This window comes from Vombatus ursinus, unplaced genomic scaffold, assembly GCF_900497805.2.
Source record: "Vombatus ursinus unplaced genomic scaffold, bare-nosed wombat genome assembly UNPS02009132.1, whole genome shotgun sequence".
In the NCBI taxonomy this organism is placed as follows: domain Eukaryota; kingdom Metazoa; phylum Chordata; class Mammalia; order Diprotodontia; family Vombatidae; genus Vombatus; species Vombatus ursinus.
In genome coordinates, this window is record NW_020948910.1 from 3,064,585 (window position 1) to 3,089,191 (window position 24,607).

At 36.6% G+C, this 24,607-nt stretch overlaps 1 protein-coding gene across 10 annotated transcripts in view; it reads right to left on the reverse strand.

Annotated features, from left to right (window-relative positions):
* The window catches only part of UTRN (utrophin), a 620,052-nt gene that overhangs the window by 2,695 nt on the left and 592,750 nt on the right, over positions 1 to 24,607 (reverse strand). For 9 of the 10 annotated variants that reach the window (XM_027850670.1, XM_027850661.1, XM_027850663.1 and 6 more), the window contains 7 exons: positions 23,428 to 23,493; positions 17,199 to 17,357; positions 16,504 to 16,747; positions 14,721 to 14,817; positions 12,700 to 12,792; positions 11,738 to 11,830; positions 2,866 to 2,888 (listed from right to left, as the gene is read on the reverse strand). In XM_027850670.1, the coding sequence (XP_027706471.1) occupies positions 2,866 to 2,888; positions 11,738 to 11,830; positions 12,700 to 12,792; positions 14,721 to 14,817; positions 16,504 to 16,747; positions 17,199 to 17,357; positions 23,428 to 23,493 (775 nt within the window). The remainder of the gene's footprint in view (positions 1 to 2,865; positions 2,889 to 11,737; positions 11,831 to 12,699; positions 12,793 to 14,720; positions 14,818 to 16,503; positions 16,748 to 17,198; positions 17,358 to 23,427; positions 23,494 to 24,607) is intronic. The other variant, XM_027850667.1, reaches the window with a different exon arrangement.

Genomic DNA, 24,607 nt, shown 5'->3' on the forward strand with positions numbered 1-24,607 from the left:
TTCAGTTTCCAGTGTGGGATGGTGAAAGTTATTTCTGGAAAATATGGAACATGATACAGTAATCCTAACTAATCCTAATCTCTGTGAGTAAAGCACGAGGTGGGGAGTGATGAGGGTCGAGAGATGACAAGAGACCTGGGACTAAATTAACAAGTGATTAAAGTTGAAGAGATGAAGGACTAGTGTCATTTTGAAAGTTTAGGAGAGATGACAAGTCAGAATAAGAATAAGGGGTGGAGCATCAGTTTTTTTCCAGAGCATACAGTAGTAGTGGTTTAACAACAACAACAACAAAAAAAAGCCTGTGATTTGGTGATTTCCGAAATCATGAGGACCCTTCCAGGACATGGCAGAAAGCAGCTCTCTGCAGAACCCTGGTCTTTCTCCTGGAGCCATGTTGCTCTCTATGCATTGTCTAGCACAATGATAGGGAACCTGCGTCCTTGAGGCCACACGTAGCCCTCTAGGTCCTCAAGTGTGGCCCTTTGACTGAATCCAAACTTCACAGAACAAATCCCCTTAATAAAAGAATTTGTTCTTTAACACTTGGGACTCAGTCAAAAGGCTGTACCCGATAACCTAGAAGGCCACATGTGGCCTCCAGGCCATAAGTTCCCTACCCCTGTACTGGTTCTGTTAATCACACAAGGTAGAGCATTTCCTTCCTCTCCAACTTGCCTTTCCACGTTCCACACACATGCTCCATATAGGGTCCCATGTCTATTCATGGACAGTTAGCTACTCTGCACCACACATAAAATCAGAGAAGGAATTTTGCAAGTCCATACTCCCCCCAACTGGGCACAAGTCAAGAGAGACATTTTGTCCTATTTATATTTTATAGTTTTATGTGCATTATAGACCATTTACTCAGAAAGTGATTACCTAGATCTGGATTATGAAGAACATTTCCTCATCAGCCCCTCATTTTTTCCTCATATTTTACTGCTCAGAGAAACAATCAGTTTCAAATTTTGCTACTTGTTATCAGTGCTGGCAATAGTGTGGGGTTAAAAGAATTTCTGAATTATTTTTGCAGACATGGGGGCAATGACATATAATGGAAAGAATGTTAGACTTGGAATCAGGTGAGGTTTGGCTATGAATCTCCCTGAGACTTATTAACTGTGTTGCCAGGGGCAAGAGACTCAGTTTCCTCATTCATTAATAGGAACAAAAATACTTGCACTTACAATGATATGATAAGGATAAAATGAGCACATATATAAAAACAAGGCATCCAGGTGGCAGAGCTGAAAGAGTGCTGAACTTGAGGTTGGGAAGATCTGAGTTCAAATCTGGGCTCTGACGCTGGCTAGGTACATGACTATGTACAAGACACAGTTTTCTATCTGTGAAATGGGATAATGATAATACCTAATTCACCTTTTGTGAAGATAGGTAAAGTGCTTTGAACACCTTAAAGTACTATACAAGTGATAGCTACTATTACTGTTGTTTGTTAATAATAATAAAGTATGTTATAAACCTTAAAGTACTTATGTTTATAAGTCATTATTACAAGGGCAATAGTCTATGCCAATTGTTATTCTTAATAACTATAGATTTTGGGAGTTAGCTATATCTGTAAAGGCCTAAAAACCTTAATAATTTATAATTACAAGAATTTGTGAAACTGAAATGTTAGGAAAAGGCCAATTATGTGATAAAATACTGACTTCTTGAGTTTTCACCGAGGGAAATACCTGATGAGTTTATTTGTTTTGTTATTTGTTTCCTATTTATCCTATATATAGCTTGCATTTTATACATTTTTTGCATTGTCTCCTTCATTAGCCTGCAAGCTCCTTAGGGGCAGGGACTATCTTTAGCCTCTTTTCAAATCCCCACTGTTTTAGTATAGGGTCCAATCACCTCTTAATAAAAGTGTATTGATTGACTGATTGACAAGAGAGAGCCAGAGGCAGCAATATATAATGAAAAGAACACAATCAGGAGTCAGGAAACTGGGGTTTGGTTCTCAGTTTTGCCAGCAATTAGACAGATAAGTTTAGGGATCTGCCATGCTCTCTGGGCCTTGTGTCCAAATATAAAGTGAGCAGAGTTGAACACAATGATCTCTAAAGTTCCCCTTGTCATTCTAACTAACTTCCTGACACTAGATCTGAAGTTTTCAAGGGTTCAAATAATATTAGCACAGAAGGCAACTCATTTTTTTTTTTACTCCTTTAATGAGAGCAATAGACAGGTTCATGTAGTAAAATACTTTTCTAAGAGCCATACTTTTGTGTGGCACTTTTCTATTAAAAATTGTAACATTAAAAAAAAATTGTAACCATGATCTGTTATAGGTAGTGCAGTTATTATATTACCATTTTATGGAACATACTGAAAAGTCATAAGGCGAAACGAGTGAAGGGTTATATCCAAGCAAGATTTAAAATTAAAACTGGTTTTCCCAAGGAACAAAAGCACTTTTGTGGCATTCGATTAATTTTTTTTTAAGGTCAGCTACTGTGACAGCTGTATTGGATTGATATCTTCTCCAGAAGAGGGCTTAGAAGAACAATAGTCCTGCATTTTTGTTCTGGGAGATCATACCCCATGCACATAATACCATAAGTGAGTTCTCTAACACAACACAGAGCACTGAACACATGCTACTTTTGGGTTTCTTCATAAAGAAAAGGCATCTTGAGGCACTGACTTGATGGCTTTTTCCCCATCTTTGACAAACTACCATAATGAGTAGAGCAGCATTTAAATGTCAAACAGATTTCCTCATTTATGTGAGCAGCATGGCATAGGACACAATGAAAAGTACCCCTGAAAAAGTAAATGGAGCCAATCTACCTCTTCTCTCAGTAAAACTAAAACAATCAATTCAAGAAGCTCATTTCTTACCTGGGTGCTGCCAGAGAGGTTTGCTGAAAATGAAGACAAAAGAAATCAATTAGAGAAATGTCAATAAATACTGAATCATCAGGGCTGTCTAATATGCATCTGGTTTGCTGACAACATGATTTGAGACATGCAGATGTACAGCATTTACCACTGTGTGTAAGATAATGGCCCAACTGTTAGGCTGGTGATAATAAGAAATAGGGATTTTTTTTTTTGTTTGTGTAAATGATTTAATGAATCCAAAGTTTTTTTCAAGTTACTTTTCCCATATGCTTTAAGAGGCAAATTTCCCATCAAACTATGCAAAACATATGCTAGTCTTTTCAAATAAGAAAAATAACAAAACATCCAATGAGTACTAAGCTTTGCAAAAAAAACCCAAAACACTAAACTCTTAGTTACAACACTTTCTGCCATGTTAAATAGCTTGCACATCAAAATAGAGCTGACTTCAAATAATGTGCTTAATGGGCAAATTCAGAGCATACTATTTTGGAAGAGAGAGTCTTCTATTTTCGACATCTCTTTCCAACAACAAATTTCTAACTTACCATTTGTTCATACGGTAGGCAGCATAGCCTTCCTTTTCTTCTCTTTCTGAGCCCCCAACTACAGCACTATTCCACCCTTTCCCACTTACCAACAGATCAGTTTTCTTTCTACTTTTACTGAGAAGATTGAGGCAGTTTACATGTTTCAAAATTTCTCTACATTTTAATTCATCCTCTTCTTAGGCTAAAATAAGTCTAATTCTACCAGGTCCAGAAAGTTAATTTAAGTGTTACTGTATCAATAAAATGACCATCACCCTAGTTTCTGGTGGTCTCTCTCCACACACACCCCACGCCCTGCAAATAAATAAACTTTCAAACAAGCCTCAACTACACCTTAGGGGCAGGGTATGAAGGTTTTTGATGGAGGAGAATAGACTAGACCTGTGACTGACTTTAACTTTGGATTCCTCTACTAATTCAAATGAGCACTTTGCTCCTTAAAGTCTTAAGAGAGTTACCTGGGGGCACTGAGAGATTAAATGATTTGCCCAAATCACATATAGTGTGATGTTATATATTGACATCACATGATCAGAATATGTCTGAGGCAAGACTTAAAGCCAGGTTTTACTGACTGAGACCAGCTCTCAGGTCTAAGGTACAGCCTTAGGGAGTAGCATATTTGCTGAAGCACAAAAATGGATTGTCACATACACAGTTTCTTGGGGGATATAGTTATGTTTTTGTTACAAGTGACAAAGAAACATGTTAATTAACCAAATCTATTATCCATTTTGCCCCATATCATCATTTCTCAATCAGTAGGGTATATTGGTTGCTTTGCCTGTATGTAGCTTATAGAAATATGTTTTTAAAAAGGAAGGAAATTAATGAATTTTCTAGGGTTTTAGTTTTGTATGACTGTCACAAACATATAAATATATCCAGCCACAGTCAGAACAAGTCAGCAGGGCACAATAATAAAGAGGCATTTTTTTGTCAGTCTGCCAGAAAAATACTTGGCATGCTTCATTCAATGCCCAGTATCTACATCATTACAATGGTAGGGGAGAAGAAAACAAGAACTGATTTTTAACCCAAAAAATTCATTCATTAAAACAAGTTAAACAAATTCACAGGTGAATAAACCAGTGTCTAAGAAGAAGAAATCATAGTTGTCATCTCTCCCATTCCAAAATTCAATGGTAAAGACCAAAAAAAGGAGTCCAATGAAGGCAATAGATACAAGATAAATTCAGGACTTGTGGAGTTAGCTTTTCAAAGGATAACAATGCTCAAGTGACACGTAAATGTACCCAGATGTAGATGCTTCCTGTTCAAAAACACTTTGTGTCAAAGTAGTCATTCATGTAATCAGAGCTTATAAAAGCAGAAAACAGTTTTAAAATAAAGATTTCCAACTCATTTCAGAGTAGTAACTGACATATGTAAGTTTTAACTTTTAATTTACAAAAGGGATGAACATTCAAGATTAGTATGAAGATGAATTCAAGCTATCCTAGTCATATACCATTTTCAAGCTCTTGTTAGTTATAGTTGCTGTAGGGCCTGGTCTTATTTCAGAAGAGTGTCAGTTTTGCTTGTTTGGAAAAATCTTCCAAAGAGGTCATTATGGCTTTGTAAAATGCTTATTCAAGAAATATGTAATTCCTTTAAGTGGCATTAGAAAACAAACCTTTGCTTTATTCAGACTGGATAAGCAATAAATATTTATTATTGATGACAATGACATGAGCACTGTCACAGAAGCATCTTTAAACATATGAAACCAGCAAGCATTTATTAAGCACCTACTATGAGTCAGGTACTGTGTTAGGGGCTAAAGATACAAAGACAAAAGCAAAACAGTTTCTGATTAAAGGAGCTTATATCATGATAGGGCAATCAATCACACATATGCCAAATAAGTACAAAGTGGGAGGGGTCAAGGCAGAAGAGGGGGACGCTAGTACCTGAAAGCAACAGGAAAGGCCTCATGTAGAAGATGGTGCTTGAGTTGAGACTTGAAGAAAACTAGAGATTTCAAGAGTGAGATAAGGAAGAGAGCCAGGACAAAGACATGCAGACAGAAGATGGAGTTTTGTGTGTGTGGAACAGCAAGAAGGCAGGCATGGCTGGATTACAGGGTGTGTGGAGGGGAGTGAAGTGGAATAAGGCTGGAATGGCCAGTAAAATCACTAAGGGAATCTAACAGAGAATACAGGAGTGGAATCAAGACAGAACCTTGGGCTATACCCATAGTTGGGGAGTTGACATGGATGATGAGCCAGTAAAAGAGATTTTGAAGCAGTCATCACACAGGTAGGAGGAGAACCAAGACAGAGAGCAGGGTCATGATAACCCTGAGAGGAGGTAGTGTCCAGGAGGATAAGGTGATTAACAGTATCAAAAATGCTAAAAAGGGATAAAGAAGGGTGAGGATTGAGGAAAAAAACATTAGATTTAGCAACTAAGACATAGTTGCTAAGTCTGGAGAGAGCACTTTTAGTTTAATGGCAAATTAATAATGAAGAAACTCGATTGTAGAGGATTTAGGACAGTCAAGGATGAAGAAGTAGAAAAAAAAAAATGAGTGCAGACTGCCCTTTCTGAGAAGAGAAGAGTGAGATAGGATGATGGTGGTGATAGTATTTAGTGAGGATCTAGTAAAGGATTGACAAGATTTGGGTGTCTTTCTAGTTAGCTGGGAAGGAAATAGTCAATAGGGAGAGACTGGAGATTAGATATATAGAGAGGATGGGAGTGGGGACAATCTGCTAGAAAATATAGGAGAAGTTGGGATCAAGGATTCACAAAAGAGGGTTGGCTCTATCAAAAAGGGCCACTTGGTCAACAGAATAAAAGAGAAGACAGTTGGGAATAATGTCAAGGGAGTGTAAGAATGGGAGCAGGGGAAAAGAGAGAGCTTATAGTGAATGGTCTTTATCTTCTTAGTGAAGCACAGGAAGAGGGAGTACTGTGAAAGGCTACAGAAGAGGTTTGGAAAAACTGCAGTGGGGAAAGGAATAGAAAAATCAATTGGGAAGGAATAAAGTAATTGTCCTGCTGCAGTGAAGTCCTAGTTGAGATTAGGAAACATAAATTTGTAGTGGATCCAGTTGGTACAGTTACATGACTTTCTCCAGCATGTATATAGGATGTATAAGGATGATGGGAATAATCCAAGAATGGGGATTGACCAGGTCTGAGTAGCAAGAGAATGAGGGAACAAAGTATTCAATAATAATAGATAGTGTAGAGTTGAACTGGTTAACTGAAAGTTCAAGATTGGAGAAGGAGGAGAGTGTAGCCAGAGTAGGGGAGGCCTGGGAAAACACTGAGGAGTAGAGGATCTGGAAACCATGGTGAGGATGAAGATTAGGTTTAGTAGGAATAGAGCAGAAGAAAAGAAGACATTTTCAGGGATTGTGATCAGATCAAGGGATTTCAGAGTTCTTCAACTTTGAAACGGAAGACTTGTCCATGATGGCAAGATCAATGCTGTGACTACCTTGATGTGGAGATGAGGTAGAGTGGAGGAGTTAAGTCATGGAGATGAATAGATGGAGGAACTGGGAGGTTTGTATATTTGAGAGAACTGCAATGTGTTTGTTGCATTTTCCATGTGTGTTCTTGTGTTCTCTCTCTTTCTCTCTCTCTCTCTCTCTCTCTCTCTCTCTCTCTCTCTCTCTCTCTCTCTCTCTCTCTGTCTGTCTCTCTCTCTCTTTTCTTATATAATCTTATTTACTGGTTCCTTCCCAGCAGCCCACAAACGTCCTCAAGGTTCTTAATAGTTTACAATGCTTTTTAGAGCTGCTGGTTCATATCCTTTTTACCACTCATCTATAGGGCATTATATATTTGTATTAATTCCCTACATATCTTGCTTATCAGAATCTTAGCATAGATATTTGATACAAAGATTTTTTTCACAATTGATGGTTTCCCTTTTTATATATTAGCTGCAAAATTTTGTGCAAAACTAATTTTCAGGTAATTAAAATTGTCTATTTTAGCTTTTTAGGTCTCCTCTGTGCTTTTTTGATTAAGAATGTACTATCAGAAAACTCAATCAATGAACATTTTTAGAGTTTGATTTAATTTCTTCGAAGGGGAATTTTATTTTTACTACTTATGAATTTTTTTTCCATTTTCCAAATAAGTGTAAAAAAACCTGAACCAAGTCTACTTTTTAAAACTACTTTTTAAAAGTCTACTTTTAAAACTTCTTCCCAAGGGTCAATTAGTTAACGTAACATAAGGAAAGTGTATACCAAGAGAGTAAAAATAAACTCCAAAAGAAGTTCAGTTTACATTTAATATTGTCCACTTTTCAACATTTGCAGAATGTGCAGCTCATATCTTAAAGAATGTATTTCAGCTCTTTACACCAGTAAATGTCTGTGATTAACTTCAACCACAGAGAGTACTGGAATAATCCTGAAGGGTTGCAATTTTGCAGCTGTAAGGCCTCCACATATTGCCAGTATAAAGGAGTGAGCCTCACCTCATACTGAGGAGTCCCAGAAGCTGAAATCCATGAATACATTCCAGGTATTCTGAAGATCTGCTACAGGTCAATAGGATACTGAGTCAAGTCTAGGTGTAACCTGAACAATGTAGGGCTCCTGGTAATTGCTTTTTTTTTTTTAATCTGAGAATATGGGCTATGGTACCATCAAGACTCCATTCCACAAGCAATGGAAAGATTTGACCTTCAGGATCTTTTCCAGGTTAATAATTATATGGTTATATTCCATTTTGGATTTTAATTAAAATCTCTCTTTATTAAAATCTTTATAAGGTTACAAGTCAATAATGCTAAAATACTCAAAAATCAAAGTATATTGTTTAGCTATTATTTTCTATAGATGAACTTCCAGAGAATGAGGCTGATTTACCATGATGATGGAAATCTTAATTATGTATTTTTATTCACATAAAAGCTAGATACTCTCGGACTTCCCATTAAATACATACTGCCAACTTACTAGAAGTGAAGTTTTTCACAATGGTACTTACATATTCTATAAGGATTTGATTTATGAATATAGTTTGACATAGTAGATATTAATTTAGTACTGTAAAAAGGAGCCTTCCGCTGGGGTTTGTAACCTTTGATGTTTGAGTGTTAGCTCTGTGACCTAGCGCAAATCCCCTCTCCAACTCTGAAACTGTAGTTTCTTCATCTGAAAAATGGTAATAGTAACACTCAGATTTCTTAACTCACACAGTTGTTGTAAATATTCAGTGAGATCATGCATACAAAACACTCTGTAAACATTAAGCACTACATAAATGGAATCTATCATAATTAATAGATACGAATTTATGCAAATAATTGTGTCATTTAGTGGACTGGTTGTACTAAAATTTCAACCAGTCATTAAATAATTCAAATTCTCAAGGCATAAGCACTAAATGTATTAGTGTAACAAATTTGTTTTACTTTCTATTGTAATTGATATAATGACTATAAAACATCCTTTAAAATCAGTGTAAATTGGTTGTGGCTGATGATCTTGAACCTGAGTCCTTTAGAGAACAATCAAATAAAATGCTGTGTCTATGTTGTGTTTGTGTGTGTGTGTGTGTTTCCCCCTTAGGAAACTAATTTAGAAAATATATGCTTTCTTTCATACGATTCTTCAAAGCCAAAGAAAGGGTATGCTAGAGATAAAGAGAATATTTTAATAGGGTTCAGTAGAGTATGAAAAGCTGAATCACAGGATTACATCTAACTCCCTTGAAAGAGATCACACATATCTTTTTTGATGGCCATATTTTTCCTGTACTTGTGGTACTACAAAAGAAATCTTTGACATTTATGACTAGATACCAGGTGAGTTTACCTTTCAAAATTAAGTTTCTGCTATTCTATCCTGTCTTTTTTTAAGAAATGACAGATTTTGCATGTCTAATGATGTATTTTGTCTAATTTAGGATGGTGTTTACTAGACAGAAAAGGAAGAAACAAGGTATTGTTGTCTTATATAATAATTTAGGTATCTATACTTTCACAGTTTATAGTGTTTTCCTCACAATAGCCCCATGAGGTCTATGGTACAACTGACAATTGATAGATAGAATACAAATCTAGGTCCTAGAGATACAAAGATAAAAAAATGACATTGTCTCTGCTATCAAGGATGTGGATCTTGAAGGAAGAGTGGGAACAAAAATGGGGAGCAACTCCAACTGCAGCTATGGGGTACAACATGTACAAAGGCAAGGGAATGGCTACAATGGAGAGTGTTCAAAGGTGAGTTGTGTAAAATACAGCTAGATAGTTAGGCTAAAGTCAGAATGCAGAGAGTCTTAAATACTGAGAAAATATCTTAGAGACAATAAAGAGCCACAGAAGCTCTCTGACCAGAGGAGTGATATTGTATATTAAAAAGACTGTTTTGATAGCATTGTAAAAAAATGAATTGGAGAAGAAGGGTGAAGTAGAGACCAGTTAGCAAGCTATTAGAATAGCCCAGGTAAGAGGTAAAAATGCCTGAATCAGAATAGTGACAAAGGTAATGTAAATGAAGGGATGAATGGGACACATGTTGCTGAGGTACAAAAAAAATGACAAAACACGTCCTAGTGGGTGAAGAAAAAAAAAAAGGAAAGTGTCAGAGATTTCTGAGGCACTGAGCCTGATGACAGGAAGGGCTGTCAATAGAGATGATGGTACCTACATCCTTATTATTTGAAAATTGATCGGCTGAAAGAACTAGGCATGTTTAGTATGGAGAAGACTGAAAGGAGACGCAAAAGCTATTTTCAAGTATCTGAGGGGCTGTCACATGAAGTAAAGATCAGAATTGTTTTGTTTGACTCCAAAGGGTAGAACCAAGAACAGCATGCAGAAGTGGCTAAAGGAAGGCCTATTTAGGTTTGGAGTCCAGAAAAATTTCCCAACAAACAGAGTGACTCAAAAGTACAGTAGGCTGCCTTGACAGGTGGTAGATTCCCCTGTCTTGGAAACACTCAAGCAGTGGTTGGTCAACTGTTCATCAGGTTTTGCGGAATGTCTTTCGTACAAGTGTTGGACTAGATGACAGTTGAGGGCCCTTCCAATTCTCCAATTCTGTGGTTCTGACAGAGGAGTTAGGAGAGGTAAAGATTTTGTCAGATCAGTTTCTGACAGGTTGCTTTTGAGGAGGGTCAGTGAACATATTTAGCTAGTTGCTGGAATTTCAGGAATTGTGCTTAGGGGAAATTTTGAGGTGGAGACTGAGGCTTAGGCCTCTTTTAAAAAGATATATTATTATACCCATTTTAATGGTGAGGAAATGTCCATGGGGTACAGGGCAAGAAAGTAAAGAAGAAAGAAAGTTCAGATTCTTTGTCTTCTTCTGACTCCAAGGTCACTACTCTTCTGACCTTCTCATACTGGCTTAGTCCAGATGAGACGATAATGGCCAACAGTTATGTAGTGCTTACTATGTGCCAGACAGTGTGTTAAGTGATTTACAAACATTATCTTAATCGATCCTCATGACAACCTTGCAAGGTAAGTGCTACTATTGCCCTCATTTTACAGATGAGGAAACTGAAGCAAGCAGAGATTAAGTAACTTGCCCAGAGTAAGACAAAAAACTAAGACTGGTTTCAAAGAAATCATATTCATCAAATATTTGGATCAATCACTGATTAGTAACTTTCTAGATTTTTCAAACACAATTAGTAAGAAACACTGAAAAATTTCCCCTTGGATTCTCTCTTGTTACTCTCTTTGCCCAACTGTTGTCTTTTTCCTGGTAAGACCCAAAATACCCAACATCTCAATTTGTGATACTCAATATCAGCCCTTCACACCAAAATGGTCCCATTTCAGGGCAACAGGAGAGAAAGGAATAGAAATAGGAAAAAAAAAAAGACAGTACAGGTCCTAAAAAAAAAAAACAACCACTTTTTGCAACTGCATCTGATGATTACACTTGGGATGCTAAAAGGCAGGAATTTCTGAATAGTAAAAAAATTTTCATTAGTATCTTGTTCTCTTCTTTGCTATATTATCAAAGCTCCTCTTTGAAGGAGTATGGTTTCCTTCATATGGCATATATTAAGGAAGACAATTTTCTTCTTAAAAATTTATCTATGATTCTATCTGGCTTCATTTTGTCACTTGTGGAATGTACCAAACAATCCCAAGAAGTATAGGATTATATCATCATTCCAGCTTGGTGATGTGTTCTGATCAAGGTGAAAGCTCTAACTTTCTCTATTAATATAATGTGTTTGTGACTTATTCACAAATAATATTTGGTCTTGTTTTCAATATTGCTTTTTGTTATCTAACTAAAGATGGGAGAGAGGGGGAGGATGTGGGAGACAAAGAAAGGAAAAATATATCAGAATGTTCAATGATACTCAACACTTACAGGAGCATGATGGAAAGGTACTGTGGATTTGTTCCATGACATCTGTCAGATCTGTGCTGGTATTTTGAGGTGGGACCAACAAATCATCGGCACCTGTGACAACCAGGTAAGCAGTGAATTTAATATAGGAGAAAAAGGGATAACACACATTTTGAAACCAATCTCTATTCAGCCTTCCAGTTAGACCTGGTGGGTAGGAATCATATTCATCAAATATTTGAATTAATCACTGATTAGTGACTTTCTAGATTTTTCAAATAAAATGAATAAGAAACACTGAAAAACTTCCCCTTGGATTCCCTCTTGTCACTCTCTTTGCCCAACTGCTATTTTTTTTTCCTGGTAAGACACAAAATACCTAACATCTCAACCTGTGATACTCAATATCACACCAAAATAGTCCCATTTCAGTGCAACAGGAAAGAAAGGAATAGAAACAAAAAAATTAAAAAAAAAAGACAGGACAGGTCCTAAAAAACACAACCACTTTCTGCAGCTGCATCTGATGATTACACCTGGGATACCAAAAGGCAGCAATTTCTGAATAGTAAAGAAAATTCCATTAGAATCTTGTTCTCTTCTTTGCCATAATACTAAATGCTCCTCTTTAAAGAAGTGTGGTTTCTTTAATATACATTAAGGAAGACAATTTTCTTCTTAAAAACCTATCTACAATTCTATCTGGCTTCATTTTGCTATTTGCAGAGTGTACCAAACAATCCCAGGAAGTATAGGATTATATCAACATTCCATCTTGGTGGTGTGATCTTATTGAGGTTAAAGCTCTAGCTTTTTACATCAGTATAATGTGTTTGTGATTTATTCACAAATAATATTCAGTCTTGTTTTTAATATTGCTTTTTGTTATCTTACTAAAGATGGGGGGTGGGGGGGTGGGGGGGGATGTGAGAAACAAAGAAAGGAAAAATAAACCAGAAGATTCAATGATACTCAACACTTACAGGAGCATGATGGAAAGGTACTGTGGATTTGTTCCATGACATCTGTCAGATCTGTGCTGGTATTTTGAGGTGGGACCAACAAATCATCAGCACCTGTGACAACCAGGTGAGCAATGAATTTGATACAGGAGGAAAAAGGATAACACACATTCTGAAATCAATCTCTAGTCAACCTTCCAGTTAGAACTAACTTGGGTAGAAAACACTAGATCTCTGGGAGGGTTTACTGTTAAGACATTTCTTACTGAGAACTGGCAGTCTTTGGAGATAAAACAAGAATTTACAGATTTCAAAGAGAAATCTGGTTTAAAAAATTTGGGGTGAATGTTAAGCAAATGTAGAAATTTTGCTACATGGAACTATGTATCAGGAGAAAATGAAAATTAACTGGAGGAGAAAAAACAAGCACATTATTAATTTTATTAATTCCATTTAGCAGTTGCAAATTGACTATTTTACTTACTTCGAAATACTTTCTCATGTGGGAAGACACATTCTACCTCTTTTTCTCTTTTCTTACATTTTTCTACCTCCTTTTATCCCTAGCTTGTATTTTCCATATAGCTTAATCCAACTCTGTAAGGCATTTAGTATTTTTTTTAAATAAGTATTCAAAATAACAGAATAAAATTATTTCATTAGCTCTTCTTTTAATGTAAAAAAAAATGCCCCAATAAAATAAGTAAGTGATTTTAAGTACTGGTTAATGTCTTTCATACTACATTATACTGCTATTTTTAATGCTCTGAATATACTAGCCTTTGAGCGTGATACCTTTTGGGAGGTAGGGACTGCCTCTTTCTATACAAAGATGACGTGCCTGAGGACACACAAGTAGTCATGATTTATGTTATTCCAAAGGGTTATTCCAAAGCTGGGAAGAGGTCATCCAGACTTCCTTCCTTACTCTGACCCAAGACCAATTGCACACATTACTGACATGGTGGCCTAGGATGGCTCAGGGTGGACTCTTTGGGAAATTCCAACTGGCCTGTCAAGGAAGCAGACCTACAACCTGGCCAGTATTTTGACCATACTTTCACCAACTAACTGGCTGCAGGCAGGCTTGGAGGAAAAGGCCTAGTGATGATATCAATCACAGAGTATGAGACACAGTCACGGAGGCATCTCTATTTTTCCTATACTATTTATTATGCATCTATGAATGTGTGGAAAAATTATATTTTAGAAGGAAAATCAATAGATATTTACTTAGCATAGAGCCAAAAGTCAAAGCATCACAGATCTAGAGCAGGAGGGGCCCCCTCTCCAACCACCTCATTTTACAGATTAAGAATCTGGAACCCATAAATAGTAATGTAACAACAGCAACAACAACAACAACGATGATGATGATAATAGCTGGCACTTATATAGTACCTACTATGTGCCAGGTACTGGGCTAGGTGCTTTACAAATAGCATCTAATTTGATCCTCACAACAACCCTGGGAGGGAGGTTGAGAACCTGAGGAAAACAGAGGTTAAGTGACTTGCCCAAGGTCAAATAACTAATAAGTATCTGAGGCCAGATTTGAATTCGGGTTTTTCTTATTCTTGGTTGGCACTCTATCCACCGTACTGCCTAGCCAAAAAATTACTAGCTCAGGGACACACAGGTAGTAAGAATCAATCTTAGACATCCATGTTATTTTTTATTTCCTCAAGCTATTGCTTAGGGCAAAAAAGTCCCTTCTTTCAGAATAATAAAGAGTTAAGCAACAAAATAAGTGACTTATTTTGTTCCCATAGATTAAGGGAATAGTCCTTGAAATAAAGACATAAATTCAGGATGGATACCCAGAGGAAACTGGCTACATGCCACAGGCAAACCAACAGCCTGTTAATCAACATCCTACTTTTCTGTATTGTTGTATGAGCTTTCTGTTTACTTTAGAATATACAAAACTTCTCTTACCTCAACTCTCCAATAGGTGCCTACTATGTTAAAATCATCTTTATCCGTGTTACCTACTCATCAACTGGTGTGCCCCCTTTTGGAGGAGCTGGGATAATACCAACCTGCTGATTGCAATTGAGAGCTGTTATCTTGGTCCAATGTTGAATGCTGTGAAGACGATGAAGGGGTAACTCCATTGATCTTTGCATCTGATTCAGGCTACAAAAGAATCCAAAACACCACCCATAATTCAGAGAATAAAGGGATATAATTTTAAAAAAAATAAATCTTATCATTTAAAAATTTTAAAATAAATGGCTCTAAACCTCACCCCTGATTTTTGAAACTCATTTTTACAGTGCTAAATTCACCTGCAACAACCATAAAATCATTTCTTTCTGCCTTTTTTTATATCAGTCCATCTCAGCCTTCCTTAGTCTCAACAGTGGACACGATACTGTCTTGTTCACCAAATATGCACCAGAGGGGTAGGGAAGGACCATACGGTTCTTTTGTATCCCATGTGACTATAGTGTACAAAAGTCTTCTAATGTGAGTTACTACTCACATTTGGATAGCCTCTCTTTTCACAGAGCACTTTCCTCACAACTGTGAGACAGGTACTGCAAGTTTTATTTTAGAGACTAGAATCTGAAGAGGATTTGCCCAAGGTAACATGATGAGTGCCACAGTCAGAACTCAAACCAGGTCTCACAGCATGATGGATTTGCAATCAGAGAACGTGGATTGAAATCCTGGTTCTACTACTTACTGTTTGGCCCTAGAGAACATCAATTTACCTCTGGGGCTTTGGTCATTTTATCTGTAAAATAGGATGTGAGGTTGGGGGTTAGGGAGGCATGCTTAGGTCAAGGTTTCAATTTAGGACTGGAGAGCCTTTTTTGTGCTGCATCATCACCATTATTATTATCACTGCAGCTAGCATTCAAAGAGCACCTACTATATGCCTGCCCAGGCAGTTAGGTGGCACAGTGGATAGAGTGCCAGGCCTGGAGTCAGTAAGACTCATCTCCAGATCAAATCTGGGCTTCAGACACTTACTGACTCTGTGACCCTGGGCAAGTCACTTAACCTTGTTTGCCTCAATTTACTCATCTATAAAATGAGCTGGAGAAGGAAATGGTAAACTACACCAGTATCTTTGCCAAAAAAACAAAAACAAAACAAAACAAAATTTAAAAAAAAAACAAACAAATGGGCTCACAAAGAATCGGATACAACTGAAATGACTCAACAACAACAAAGTATTCCAGAGCCTGTGCTAAGAGCTTTGCCTATATTATCCCATTCAGTCTTTACAAGAACTCTGGGAGACAGTGTTAATATTATCTCCACTTTACACTTAAGCATATGATAGTAATAATAATAACAACAGCTGCTAACATTTACGTAGCATAGGTGTTGTACTAAATGTTTTACAATTATCATTTCATTTGATCCTTACAACAACCCTGGAAGGTAGGTGCTTTCCCTATTTTACAGATAAGGAAACTGAGGCAGAGATAAAGTGATTTGCCCCAGGTCACACAGCTAGTAAATGTCCGAGGTGGAATTTGAACTCAGTTCCTGCTTACTCCAGGTCCAGTGCTCTAACCACCATACCACCTACCTGCCTCAATAATTTCCATATTTCCTCCTAGAATTACAAAATTTCCTCATTTGCCAGCAGCAAATAAACGATCCATACAAACTCCCTTCTCATCAACATTCTTTCAGAAACAATATAGAAATAGTGTTTCCTCTGTTGAATACAGCATGCATGAGTTCATTCAGTGAAAGAGATCTCAAAAGCTTTTTAAATACATTTTTGAAAGTCAAAGTCAAATTGTTTTATGCAGACAAGGGCTCTGCATCTTTTGGGGCCTGGGAGGCTGCATGCCATACCTGTTCAAGCAGCTGTCGGAGTCGCTGAAGCTGAGACTCCAACTGTTTATTATGATCTTCCAAAATCTGCATTCTGGCCTCCAGGCGACCTTTGTGCTCCCTAAGCAGCTTTGCTTCTGCTATGAGCTCTGAGTCTTCAGCAGTGTGATGAGGAGGTATGTTGGAATCTGGAGGTGAACTGGGGGGGCTCAGCGTCGATCGAAGGTGTTGTTCCTTCAACCGGTCATATTCTGATTGTAGGATCCTAACACGGACACAGAGAAAGATGAAAAGGAATTTCATTCGGTATCAGTGTGCATCAGTTGTCTTATCGCCTGCCTCTTAATTCTACAAATCTTTTCGATTAAATATGCCTATGGGTCCCAAGGAGCTCGTGCCAAGATGGCCTGGCTTCCAACCGTACATCTGAATTGAATAAGAACCATGGAACAAAAAGTGCCGTTCTGAGCAAACCCCCTTGTTCTGTATTCAACTTCATAATTTCACCTACAAATGGCACCATAAACAGCAGTCAGTTTCCCAGTATGACTCTTCCCTATAAAACCAGTTTCACTGCCTAATACTAATTTCTTGTTTGGTGAACAAATATAGAAAATGGGCGTCAGGTTCATAAATTAAGTCCAAGGTATTAAAAGGTCTTTTTTTTTTAAACTCCTTTCCGCTGGGAAGATTTGCCATTGGCAAAGGGTACCCACCTTTGTTCTTCCTCCAAGTTGGCAATGGTCTGCTCCAGCTCTGCCCTTTCCTTTCTTTCCACTGATTTCAAGATCTGTGTTGGACTCTGAAGTTGACTCACAGGGGGCTCTCCTCCCAGTGCCTGACAATACCGGAGGATGAGCGAATGTTCATCCCCTCTAGGGTAACAAAAGCAACAAAAGCAGAAGCTCGTGTAAGTGTGTTGGCTGTAAAGATTGAACAGGGATGATCAGTCTGACAGCTTGGCTGAGTTTGCCTTGAAGTCTGACTTCCCCTATGATTCTGCTTTGAAGGGCTGAGAACAAATTCACAAAGCAGGAAGCGTACATGTACTAAACATATCCACGTTTTCTGGCTCGTTTCATTCAGGTAGATATGTATTACAAACTCAAAAATGAACAGATGATCTGTTTTATATACAGATGAGAAAAAAAAATCTTTTAGGGCATGCAGTTCTAAACAATTACAATAAGATAATGGATGCTGTTACACCTAAAGAGAACAAAAAGATGATTTTTGAAAGGAGGATAAAAATATGGTGGATCGAGAAAAGGCTGATTTTGAAATAGTATTTTTATTTCAAAACTTAGACAATGATATCTTTGCAGGTTTTTTTTTTAAAAAGGATTGGGAATTTTGATTTTAATTAGCTACCTCCCATTAAAAGTAATAAAGCACAAATAAAAGCAAGGAGAAATAATCCTACCTATCAATCTCATGTATTCACATTTTTAATTTGAGTTTAAAAATTATACTGTTCGATTAACTACCAGAAGGCCTCAATTAAGCAGGGTTTTACTTAACAGGTTAAAATTACTTAGAAGCCATAGGGAGCTACTGAATATTACTGAATGGAAGAATGACACGGTCAGATCTATGCTTTTGGAAGGTTATTTTGGCAGCTACACTGGAAGTTAATAATTTTAATTTATCTTTCTTATCTAATAATTTCAAATTATTTTTCTTTCCAATTTCCAGTTACAGGCTTAAGGACCTTTATTAGGGGCAGCAATTGCTATCTATGCTACATCCTCTCCCCACAAGTCTGTACGTTCCTTAGTGGATCAACTGGTCAGTAAGATGATGACTTGGGAGAAGGAGGGAATGACTGTGAGGATGATGGTAGTAATGTTGACGTAGTCCTTTAGAGGGTGGGTGTTCCAAGTACTACAGATGAAGAAATTAAGGCTTTGTGAGGTTAAGCAACTTGTCCCTAGTCACAATGTCTTGGGCAGTGTCATGGAACCCAGCTTGCTTGATGGCAGGTCTAGCACATTATACTGCCAGTGAGGAAAGAAAAGATGGCAAGAAGGAAGGAGACCAAGAAGGGATGAACCACATCTCAGTAGAAGTACAGAGGACTGATTAAACTTAGACAAAAATCTGCAAAGTACAAAGTAATAATCCTTAATTCTGCATTGAAATAAAAGTCAAATACCACCCCATCCACCCTCCCCCAATACTTCCTTTGAATAACTAGAGCAGAGATTCTTCTTGAAGGAATCTGAGCAAATTTCCATCACTTTACATTGAAAAAAAAAAAGCAAAGATAATTGTTTTTCCTTATTAAAAGGAGGGTTCAGTGGGGGTAGTAATAGATTGGAAAATGACCTTGGTTTAAAACAAAAAACACCAACAAAACTTTAATAGCACAGTGTGATATCACTTATAAATTAAAAAAATAAAAAGCAACAGTGGTGAGTAGCTGAAATTCCAACAGAATCACTTTATATATTTGTTTTGACTTTGATACTTGCACACATCTCTGTCAAGCCAATAAAAGTGACTGAATTAATTTTTAAATCTTTGTTTTTAAAAGGAAGATAAAGGATTTTGCCACTGGTTCCCGAGTGAGCAGATGAAGGTAGGAATTTAAGATCAAATGGTGCCTGAAAATTGTAGCTATTATACTGCAGAAAAATTATTTGCTGCTCTAAAACCCTAAAAAAGAAGAAAAAATGGCCACATATTTCTATACAGTATAACTTCTCTAATTCAGACAAATTAGAGGCAGGACAATCTAAAGAAGTGAAAACAATGAGTCAAGAGAATTTTAAAAAAGAGATATAACTATTCCTTGAAAGTACACACCTAATCCAGACTGTTAAGGAAAGCACTGATAAGGAGAGGATCTTCAGGGTCATACAATAAATATAACAGTGAATTTGTAATTAGTACATTCATTATATATAAATGGATGTTGATAAAGTTATTTGAAAACAGTTAATTCTTGCTTAGAAGTTTGCACAACAAGCCCTTTCTTTGTAGACAGTATACATGTAATTTTATGAATTTTATTACATGAAATACTGAATTTGAGCAACATTTGTAATTTATAGAATAAAGCAAACAAAAATAGTGTAAATAGGTGCATATTTGTCAGAATGTTTGATATGAGGGATATAGCTTGCTAGATTATTATGCTTTATTAATATCCACTCTGTCAAAATGGGTAGAAGAACCTCAGGATGTTAAGTGGATCATCTGTGCAGCATTTATAGGAAGACATGAGTACTGGGCAAACATAGACACATTCCCATTTGTATTGTTCAAGGTAGCACCCACATCAATGGGGCTAGAGATCCACCAGAGGATAGGAATATATTTGAGAATATGGAGTTCTTTGGACACATAATGATGCTAATGTTAATGTGTATTTTTGAAAATCCCAAAGAGTTTGTGTTATAAGTTTATATTGACTTAGAAGTCATTATATCCCAATGCATAAGCATGCAAATATTTAAAAGGATCAGGGATTTTATTTATGGATTCAAAATGTTTCCTTGAACCTACTCATTGACTAATTCTGAGCAACTCTCATCCATGTCTTCCTATAAGGTCACCATCATAGGGTTTACACAACATGCTGAAGACCTTTCTTACCTTCTCCCAACCTCAGGGGAAGACTAACTAGAAGAGCACTAGGTCTGACCACTCACCATCCCTGACTCTCACTACATGATTGACCCATCTTCTTTTCCTGTCACATATTTCTCTAATGATATCTTTTATTACTCCTGTTCTTTGAAGTTTCTCACTGATATTATGTTGCAGCATGCTCATACTCATCAAATACCTTTCCACTGACCTCTATGTGATACTCATTTTCAATTCTTTGAAGACTTGTATTCCATATCTCAGAGTCATACACCTTATCAACAGAATATTGGTATTTAAAAAGTGGTCTTTTATTTCTACAAGAAGCTTGTGGTCATTAAAGGAGTTTTGTAATTTCCTGAAGGCAATCAGCCCATGTTAAATTCTGGACTGAATTCATTACCTTGTCCCAAGTATACATGCTGATGGACAAGCTCTATTGCAGTGTCTCTTAAACTGTGAACTGTGACAGTGGGCTGGTGAAAAATATGACAACAGTAAAAGGTTTCTGAATATGCAATGATGAAAAATTAATTAAAAATCAAATGCATAATGAATCTGAGGTGTTTCTCACAGTGCTTGCCCATGTTGCATTGTGTAACTTGGCTCTGAACACAAAACATGCACACTTTGCACTGCACATGCTGGCATACCCGCCAACAAATGCTGCCAAAACACAAAAAAGGGGTCACAACTGGAAAAAGTTTAAGAAGCCCTGCTCTATAGGATGTTCTTACACCTACGCGTCAATCAGGGAAATAAATATTCTTCATCTACTTGGTCTATCCTCTGTGGGTGATCAGGGTTGACTCTTGAACTGTTACGGATATTGGTCATGGAGATGGATATGGCCATTTCTGCAAGATATTTTCAAGACTTCATGCAACCAGCATAATGTTACATGCAAATAAGTATATCTAGAAGATCTCACTGTTCACAGGGAACTTTTTTTTGGGAGTGGACGCTATACTGGAACTCCATTTCAGTGACAAGTACCTTTGGTAAGCATACATCTTCCTGTTTTAGTCATGTCTTAGCTAATGTTTATGGCCAGATGGCTGTTCAGTTGGATTATTTCTGTTGTTACATGTCTCAAGGAATGTTGAATGCTTCTATTATGTATTGAGAGACACCTTGTTGGAAGAAAGACTTTAAGGAATATTTTGCTTTGTTGAATAAAATGCTTTTTCATAACCAACAAACAAGTACTGTGAAATCTCAAATTCTTTACATCTTTTAGTCAATTGTGAAAATCTGCTTAACTAATATTCTCATTGAGTATGCCCTTGATTTATGAACTATAGAAGAGTGTCTTGAAGATTTTGTATAGATGGGAAAATAGGCTGGAAGTTTTTGATGTTTTTTTGATCACCTCTTTCAGGTATTAATGAGGTCTGATAATTTTGCCATACGTTTGGCATTTTTTCCTTAAGATACCATGTGAATCAGTTCTTTAATGATCTTATAATTGTGTCATCTCCCATGGATTTCCTCTATGTACTTGATCCAGTAAGGTGGTTTTTCCAGTCGTTTTTAGCACCATCTCTGCCTTCCCTAAAAGTACATCTGAGACTTTGACTTCAATGGTAGCTTTACTATCGTTCATGATGAAAACAGTTTGCTATAAAAATGTTTGCAAATCTCTTCCATTTGTTTTTTTTCTTTGTTGCTCTCATCTTCTTTGCATCCTTAAATGCTCTCAGGATGACTTCACTTTCTAGTCAAACTTATTAAACACTGGTTTTACCTTCCATGGATGTTCTCTGCTTTACAAGGTGATATTGTTCAATAATCGTCCATCATTCTTCTTAATAAGATGTGAAAGATAAGTTTATGTTCTAAATCATTGGCTGCCACCTTTCTTTTCTGGCAAGAACATAAAATGTTTGCTAAGGTGCTTTTTAGGTCTCCTTGTTAAGGCAACTGACTTAGATTGGTTAAATTTCCATATAAAATTATTATAGCTGGTGATTGATATAATTTCTGCTATGAATTTCCCATTTTTCATTTTCAATATTCTTTAATTTCTTTAATTGGTTCAAGATTGAACTGTTTCAATTGTGTGCCACATCTTTTTCTCACCTTTATTCTTTCTTTTGGCTTCTTATTAAATCTGATGCTTGCTCTGAGAAGCTGGTAGAGACTGATTATATACAGGTAAATGAATCAGGATAAAGTAATGAAAAAATACAGAGCCTTGTACACTACAGAGAAATCTCAAGGCTTTCTTTACACCATAGATATTTTTTTTCAAAGAAAAGAATAGATAGGTTTTGGATATGGTAAGCAACAAATAACATAACAAAAATGAACTATATTATAGTTTCACAGACAGAAAAAGATCTTTTATTGATTATACAGCATAAATTGATGCTATATTATTTTAAATTAGTCTTGTGACTAAAAGTTAGTGGGGAGTTTCTATACATTCAATATCATATCATTGGGACTCTAAAAAATTTAAACAGTTACCAGATGGAATGCTATGTTCAAAGCTCAGAGTATATATCAAATTATATTGCTCTCAAACATTTCACTTTCAGTAAAAGAGATTTTAGGAATAGCTGTCAGCTTTATGACTTCTTTATAAGCTCCAACCTCAAAGAACACTGAAGTTGCAAGTTCTTCCAAGCAAATGAAGAGAAACTATAGAACTGCAATTCAAATCATTTATGGGCATCTGTCATGCTCAAGAGTTTTAATTAATGAGGATGATTTTTTAGGGAGTAGGTGGGATAGAAGAATGAAGACCCCCCCAACAAAACCCCAAAACAAAAAAGTCTAAAATCAAGTAATAGGGAAAGTAATAGAAATATTTTAAAAATTACATTTCTTTTGTAAATATCCTTCATTCTAACACAATGCAGCTTTTCCAGTTCTTAGTTGGGAAGAGAAGTTTGCAGTATAGAAGAAGTATGTTCAAGTTAACTATCTATGTGGGACATGAGTTATTAAAGGTCAGGAAATTTGGAGAAAATATGAGTCTGAGTTGTTACAGGAATGCACGTACAATCACTTGATGACATTTCTTAAATTAAGTGGGCCGAATGAGAAAGAGTAGACAAGTGGAATGAGTCTACCTTTTATTCTAACTGAAGTAACCTGATTTCTTTAGGTAGAAATGTTGATAAATGTAAGGTATTTTATTTAGCATAAATGGCATTTCAAACAAATAAACGTAGGCAATTTATCCCATTATAAAATTTATGCAGACTTGTTTTTTTAGCAACCTCACTTATCTACTTTGATTGGGATCAAAATTCAGAGCCACAATCAATGAAGATTACTTCAGACAGCCATAATCAAATGAAATAGCCTTTCCCAGCAGCTCTAATTACATGATTTACTTACGCAATTCCTATGGTAGAAGTGCCTTCTGTGAGGATGGAACCAACAGTCCTTTCCAACTGTGCCAGTCTGAAAAGTGAGAATGAGGACATTAAAAGCAGGGTTAAGAAAATTATGCTCATTTCACTTGGACACATTCACTGATTAGAGTGATTCTTATTACCCACCATAAAAGGCAAGTCTTCAAAATTACTTGTTATTCACATAAAATAAATTTCTAATACTCGGCTGTTAAAATGGCAAGACTGTAACACATTTTTAAAATGCTTACAGATTCCCAGAGTTGTATTGGATCAAGAGGGATAATGCATGTAAAGTGCTTTTTAACCCTAGAAGTTCTGTGTAAATGTCAGTTAATACTCTTTCCTAAAGGATCGTAATCACACACATATTCCTTACTCTTTTTTGGAGTTAAATTCCCAGAAAGTTGTACAGGAGTTGAAGCATATGAAAAAGCTGACTCAAGTTCTAGGGAAAGTTTTGTGAAGGATAAGAAACAGAATTAGATAATGACAGGTGTGAGCTGGGGTGTGATTAGAGGAAAATGTTAGTAACCTCCTAAGATGAGGCAACCCATGTGGATGTGTATGATGACAGGATAGCTGTGGCCTGAAAGTCCAGTGATTTGGGTATGGAAGATGACTAGGAAGATACAGGTATGTTTGGATTATCTGACTTTGAATATGTAGCTAGTTCAAGATGCCTTGGATTGTCTGCTCAGCAGCCAATGGGTTTCAACCTTAGAACTGCACAGCAGCTACTTTAAAATCCCCATGACAGAAGAAAAGAAGAATAAGAAGGCCATCATCTTCCCAATAAGATGTTGCCAGTATAAGCGAATAACCCAGGGAATTAATAGGGCATCCAACACTTTTACCTGTAAAATGGTGATAATTACAGCACATACCTGCCAGAGTAGCTATGAGGATAAATTGAGAAGAAATTTGTAAAGTGCTCTGCAAATCTTAGAACCCTATATGAATGCCAGCTATTTCAAAAGAAAATGCAAAAAGTATCTGGTGATATGAAATGCTTACAAATATTGATGTACGTGGATATCTCATTGTACTTGGAAAAACACAGAGAGAACAAAAAGAGATACTACTGATGGTAATGGATGAGCTAGAAGATGCTGGTGTGAAGCTGTCAGTCAGCAGAAGGCAGTACTTCAGGGCACCTACTT